Here is a 6,686-nt window from a genome sequence, read left to right as displayed (position 1 = left end):
TTTTTTTTTTTTTTTTTTTTTTAAAGATTTCTTGTTCCAGAAGCACAGGAACCGCTATATAATAAGTACCTGAATTTTACTAAATGTGTGTGCACATAATCCTTGAAATGACCTGGGGAAGCTTTTGTCCCTGCACTGTACTCATGTACAATTTACAGTGGAGGTGGACAGAGCGATTGATCTGTTAGATTCATGGGGCTGTACTCTGGTTAATGCACCATGAGATTTGGATGCATTAATAGCTCAGTGTAGCTAATACCATGGGAACAGAGCCCTAACCTTTTACTTTCCCTTTGAGTAAAATGGTGGGGTGCCCCTATGCACTTAGCTTAGATTTTGGGGAAGATTACATATTTCTAAATGATGTGTTTTGCTGTGGAGAAGCTGTTCCCTTCCCTTTCCAGACCTTGCTGTGGGAACCAAGATCTAGTGCAGGGGTCAGCAACGTTTTTTGGGCAGTGCCAAAAAATGCCCACCTCCTCAACTTACAAGATGTTGATGTGCCGGGGTGGATGGCAGGGAGGCTGCAAGGGTCCCGATCCTTGTTGTGGAAGTGCAGTCCTGGCCTCTTTCTGGAGATGCAAGTGCCAGGCAAAATGCCTTCACGTGCCATGTTCTGGCACACGTACCGGGGGTTGCCTACCCCGATCTAGTGTATTGCTGTCATAGATGGCAGGGCACTGTAGGTGATTGGCCTGCTCCCTCTGGTGCCACATTTGAGTCTACTGTTGATGCCCGTCATAAGGGGTAGAAATACTTAATTAGCAAGCTTTTTGGGTGCTGTTCTGTTGGTATAGTACTTGTGAGTTTCAGTGAGGCACGTGGGTACAGACTTTCTAAGTAAATACATTCCTGTCTCTCAGTCTTGCTAATGGCTGCAAAAGCAGTCGAGGAAGCTGAAACAGTCTGTTAGTTGTTCAGGTGGGCCAGTAATTTCTGCTTGACAGCTGGTAAAGGAGGCCCTGAAAAGGGGAAACAACTGTTTATCTTTGGATAGATCAGATCATTCCTTGTGAGATGCATTCATGTGACTCTGTCCTCTTTTCCTTCTGTTCCATTGATTTCTCTATGGTCCTGCTCCACTTAGTAGATTTCCATTAAAAATGTTTTTTTGAAGGAAACCATAGCCTATTTTTTATTACATTTTTGTAAATGTATACACATATAATCATAAATATTATATATTGCTTCTAGCCAACTACAATGAGTTGTACCAGTGGTCCCTGGAGTTCTACCCAGATTTCTGGGCCGAAGTCTGGAAGTACAGTGGCATTGTGTGTTCTCGCTTGTATGACGAGGTGAGTCAGTTCATGCTTTCTTTAGTGGTTTTTAATTTGTATTAAGTAATCCTCCTGGGCTTGGACTACAAGAATCAGATTAAGTAGAGGGGAAGTAGAGAGTCAGTCTTAAAAGTGCATCTCTTACTATTTCATACGCTGTTGCTGAATGACCGTTTTGGGACTGGTCTACATGGGTGGCGTAAACCAGTATAAACAGGTTGCATAAATGTAAAAATATCAGCATCCACATGACGCTGTTTGTTAGTTAGAAGTAATTGGTAAGCGAATGTTTCTTACCCTTCTTGGAATTGGCAGCAACTCCAATGCGTAGCAGTTTCCCTTGTTTTCATATCTTCTTGGAACTGTTCGGGCCGCCTTCCAGCTGCCTTCCCACGCTGCCTTGCTCTTTACTTGAGTGCTGTCTACTACAGTAGGGTCATGGGGATCAGGTGTCCCCTCCTGTTCAAATGCTGGAGTGTGGCCAGGTTTGGTTCATTTGCATGTGCATGCTCCATGCACCTAGTGTTTTCTTCCAGCTTTTCCCTGCTGCTTTTGCCATGTTTCTTCTTGGGGCCATGCTGAGGTCCTGGGTGTACAGCCTGCTAGGGAGAGGCAAAAAGACAGTAAATTCTGCAAACTGTGTATAGGACCAAAAGTCCTACGAAAGAAGAATATCTAAGGTGATACCAGGGTGGGGTCACAGCCAAGAGCCCCTGTAGTGCTGTGTTTAAGACGGAGGATGTGAAGACAGCTTACAAGAAAGCAAAGGATGACATCCGGACCTCCGGCCGTGGGCCAGCCGCCTGTCCATTTAATGAGGAGCTAGACAGGATTTGGACACAGAAAGTCAGCATCAACTCATGCTTTGCCTCAGAGGTGGCCAAAGGACTGTGGGGCTGGTGACCACGTGTCTGACAACTGGGAGTTCTTTAACATGACGACTCAGCTGAGACCTCAGAGATGGGAGTAGACATCCAGGCCTCCATCCTTGTTGCGAGCCAAACTTTTTTGTCCTTGAAAACACTTGGACTGCAGCTGTGGTGTGGAGGAGGCTGGTAAGTATCATTCCATTGCCTTTATTAGAAATCCACTACTTTTTCCACTTGTACAGCTGCTCTGTCCCTGGCTTCCTCCCACCCACCGACCCACCCAAGACAGTGCTTTATATTTTTAGGGGATGTATCAGCAAATAGCTTCTCCAAGTCCTGGCCCCTCAGAGTGACTGCATTTTTTTTCCTATGCCCTCAAAATGGTAGATACGCTACACCTCTGCTGTGAAATGGCCTAGGCAGCCATATCTCTCCCTTCTGCTAAGGCCCTCACAGCCCTGCCACATCCTCAAAAATTAAGGCTTCTGCACCAACCTATTTAACTGCTGTCCACCAATTAGTTGCTTGTTTCAGTGTAGGGTCTCCTGTCACCTTATCCCTCTTGCCGTCTGTACTGTGTGTTCATGTGCCGCCTGCTCCAGAGTCTTGGAAAAACCCAAGCCTTATCCCTTAAATGACAGCGGAGCGTCAATAATCTAGTTTTCCAGAACACTGTTCAAGTAGATTGCTCAGTTTCCACTGTAGTAACCAGACTGTGTGAAATAACTGCTTGTTGCATTTTCTTGTTTTATAGGTTTGGTACTTGAGGCACCCAGACTTTCAAGGACACGGCTGTTAACAGCTGCCTAATGTCTGACAAACTTGAGAGAGCAACAGAAGATGCTTTGCTGGCCTTGTAGAAGCCTCTGAGAAACGAGGGGAGGGCTTCTTGGGGATAAGCAGTCCAAAATGGGGAGGGGGGGAGAGGGAAGATTTATTTTTTCCAGGCAGGACCTGGCACAGAAGTTCTTGCAGCAACCAGGGACCTGGCAGGGCAAGAAGGGGCTTCCTGGAGTGGAATAGTGCCTTGCTGTGGTATAGGAGGGTAGAGATGGGTACATTTCTAGCTGCTGTTTCTGTAGCAACAACAAATGGGCATCCTAATTGGGAAGCATGCTCCATCAAAACTGCTGTGCTGTCTATTCCCCCCATGTTCGCATCAGCCTTGAGGTTCAGCAGCTATAGTTCTGCAGACCTATAGAAGTGGTTGGTTGCCACAAAAAAACCCTACCCCAGCTCCTTCCAACCTCGTGGTGATAACTGGCTGCAGGAGCAGAGTTTTTGTGATCTGTCCAGTGCAGACGTGAGGCTTGTGCTGCACTGTGCTAGCCCACCAGGGTTCCTAAGCAGACACCAAGAGGAAAGGCGATCACCATGACTGTGAGATGTTCTGAGCCAAACGTTTGAAGCTTGTGAATCAAACTGTCTCTTATCCTTTAAATCGGAGGTTCCCAAGCCCTGGGCTGCTAAGGGTTGGCTGCTAGACCGGAAGTCTGGAAATGACTGGAATACTGTGGACCAGGAGCCAACCCTTTTTATACTAAGTATGCTGTTCACTTCTGGTCTGCAGTATGCTGGTCCATAGTTTGCCAGCCTGCGGTCACTTCTGGTCTGCAGTTTGCCTGTCCGCAGTCTAAAAAGGTTGGCAACCACTGCTTTAAATCAAACTGTTCCTGTTTGCAATTATTTTTAAGCATTTGCACTTTCTAAGAAAATAAAGAGATGTTAATTTAAGGGCTCTTATTTTTGCCTGGAAGCCAAAGTGTTCTTATTTAGTGAAAGCTGCCCCTTCTCGCGCCTCTGCCTTCTCGCTTCCCCATGGCATCTTAAAGTTTGGAGATGCCTAGCACATTTAATTCCTCTTGTGTATAGAAAACTCTTCTCTCCCTTTTTTGTGTTCCATATGCTTCAGCAGCCTATTTTTGGAGTTAACAGTTCCTGCAAAGTCTAATGGCACGATCTCTTCCATACTAACCTGCATTAATATTGGCAAACCTGGCTTTGGTGCACTAAAGAGATGTATTCCTTTCTGTCCATGACTCCCAAGGTCCGGCACAGGAGAATGTGGATTCTGTTAATTGCCTCAGTACAATTAGGGTACCACGTGAATAGCCATTAATAACCCCTTGAGGATTCTCAGGTTTTACAACATGCTCTGACTTCCCAGGTAAACCCTCCACTTTTTACCAGCTATTCTCACTTTCTTCCTTCCCCCCACTCTCCTGTCTCCCATCCTTTGACTACAGCTACATTCATTTTCTGCCCCCCCCCCAACCTGTTTCTCATTTACTGACCACCTCAATTTGTATTTTAACTGTCTGGCTTTCTTGCACATGTATTGGCCTCTGGCTGCTTTACAGGAAGAGCACAGACCATCTGCAGACACTTCCTCAGCCTGGTGTTTGTGCCTGAAAACTTGCTAAGAAGAATTTTTCTAACTATCTGACTTGGTCTAATAAGATATTGGATTTACCCAAAGAACCTTGTCTAACTTTTAATAATACATGAAATGTTACTTTAGTAACTTCTACATAGGGAGAGAGACCACTTAGTCCAGTGGTCTCACCCAATCTCAGATTCATAGATATTAGGGTCGGAAGGGACCTCAGCAGATCATTGAGTCCAACCTGCTGTGGGCAGGAACTAGCACTGGGGTCAGATGACCCCAGCCAGATGCTTGTCCAGTCTCCTCTTGAAGACCCCCAGGGTAGGGGAGCGCACCACCTCCCTTGGGAGACCATTCCAGATTCTAGTAACCCTTACCGTAAAGAAGTTCTACCTGACGTCCAACCTGGATCTGCTCTCTGTCGGTTTATGGCCATTATTTCTAGTTACTCTAAGGGGTGCCCTGGAGCATCTCCTATCCCTTGCTGGGTCTGCCCCCGATGAATTTGTAGACCACCACAAGATCACCTCTCAGCTTTCACTTGCGGGGGCTGAAGAGATTCAGGCCTCTCAATCTGTCCTCGTAGGGCCTTACCTGCAGGCCCCTAACCATATGAGTGACCCTCCTCTGGACCCTCTCAGGGTTATCCACATCCCACTTGAAGTGCGGCGCCCAAAACTTCATGCAGTGCTCCAACTGCGACCTCACCAGTGCTGCAGAGAGGGGAAGTATCACCTCCCTGGACCTGTTTGTGATGTACCTGCTAATGCATGATAAAGTGCGGTTAGCTTTACTGATCACTTCATCACATTGACGACTCATGTTCATGTTGGAGTCAACTATGACTCCAAGATCCCTTTCTGCTATGGTGCTGCTGAGAGGGTCATCCCCCAGCATGTAAGTGTGCTGGTGTTTCCTTCTCCCTAGGTGCAGCATTTTGCATTTGTCCTCGTTGAATTGTGTCCTATTCTGTTCTGTTCTCAGATGTTACTCTACTTCACAGAAAAGGTGAAGTCAGTTCTTATAAGTAGGGGGTAGTCTGTGGGTGATGGCTGTTTTTCAGTCCAGATGTTGCTAGATGATGACACTCCCCCCCAACTTCCTTGTTGCCCCCCCTTTATGCTATTTCTTTAACTTTATTCCTTTGATTCTTGATTTCTGGGTACTGTTAATTCATTTCCCTGTGATCATCATACTGTTCATGGTTTTTATCCTGTCAGCATATTCCTTTGTTCCAGCAAAGCCATCACATGCTTGCATACATCTTAATTTGGTCTCTTACTGGTGTCTTAATCTGGGCTGGACTCCTAATTTGGTCTGTCCATCACCTCTGGAAATTCCAGGGGCTCTGCAACTGGGCATTGTCCATTTGGTCCCCTCTTACTGCCCTTCATTAACATATCCAAACATGCCATCCCTCTGATTTAGTCAGTTAGTGCCAAGTTCAGTTAATTTGACCTAGTAATAAGGCCTACATTTCACATGCCTGTGTTGATAACGCTGAAACATAAGCTGCCTGTGAAAGCGAGTTCAAGGCTAGATACAAAAAAAAAAGTTCAAATAATAATAAGGCTATACAAAAACTTAAGCAGTGGTTAAATAAAGCTAAATATAAAAGAAAAGTTTACATAATACTATAATTCACCGGTCAAGCTGGTGCAACTAAAGCTAAATGTGACAAGGTACCCTAACACATCTGCTCATACCAAATTTGGTTAATGACTCACTGGTAGCAGTTGCAGGTTGCAAGCTTCCGTGAGTGGCTGCATATGTCCGAAGGGCTACAGAGTTGTCATTAGTCTGCTACTCTGGAGTAAGATACATAGTGATCTCCAGGACGGTGTTGTTGGTCACTCTGAAGTTCTGCAGCCTCTTCCACTCACCCTCTACCACCATCTTCACCCACTAGGCAATGCTTGGTTTGCAAGTCCAGGCACCATCTTGCGCAAGAGCCAAGCTGCTCTCGGAAAAATTCAAGTGCTTAGTTTCGTGATCCTTGCACCTTTTTGTACTCTAGACTCTTGTTTTCCTCTTTAGGCTGCTGCTTGTGGTGCAAAAACTGCAGCCAGGACTGCTTGGCAGTTGGCTTGCAGAGCTGCAGCCATCCAGTGTGTCCTGTCCAGTGTCTGTATGTGTGTGCATGCACGTGAG

At 45.9% G+C, this 6,686-nt stretch overlaps 1 protein-coding gene across 1 annotated transcript in view; it reads left to right on the top strand.

Moving 5' to 3' along the window:
* The window catches only part of AACS (acetoacetyl-CoA synthetase), a 78,952-nt gene that overhangs the window by 8,624 nt on the left and 63,642 nt on the right, over positions 1-6,686 (top strand). The window contains exon 2 of the mRNA XM_019507100.1: positions 1,195-1,298. Within this exon, the coding sequence (XP_019362645.1) occupies positions 1,195-1,298 (104 nt within the window). The remainder of the gene's footprint in view (positions 1-1,194; positions 1,299-6,686) is intronic.

The sequence above is a fragment of the Gavialis gangeticus genome, unplaced genomic scaffold (genome assembly GCF_001723915.1).
Source record: "Gavialis gangeticus isolate Ggan-Ray unplaced genomic scaffold, GavGan_comp1, whole genome shotgun sequence".
NCBI classification, from domain to species: domain Eukaryota; kingdom Metazoa; phylum Chordata; order Crocodylia; family Gavialidae; genus Gavialis; species Gavialis gangeticus.
Note: the sequence above shows the minus strand (reverse complement) of the source record. Positions and strands in the feature narration are given on the sequence as shown.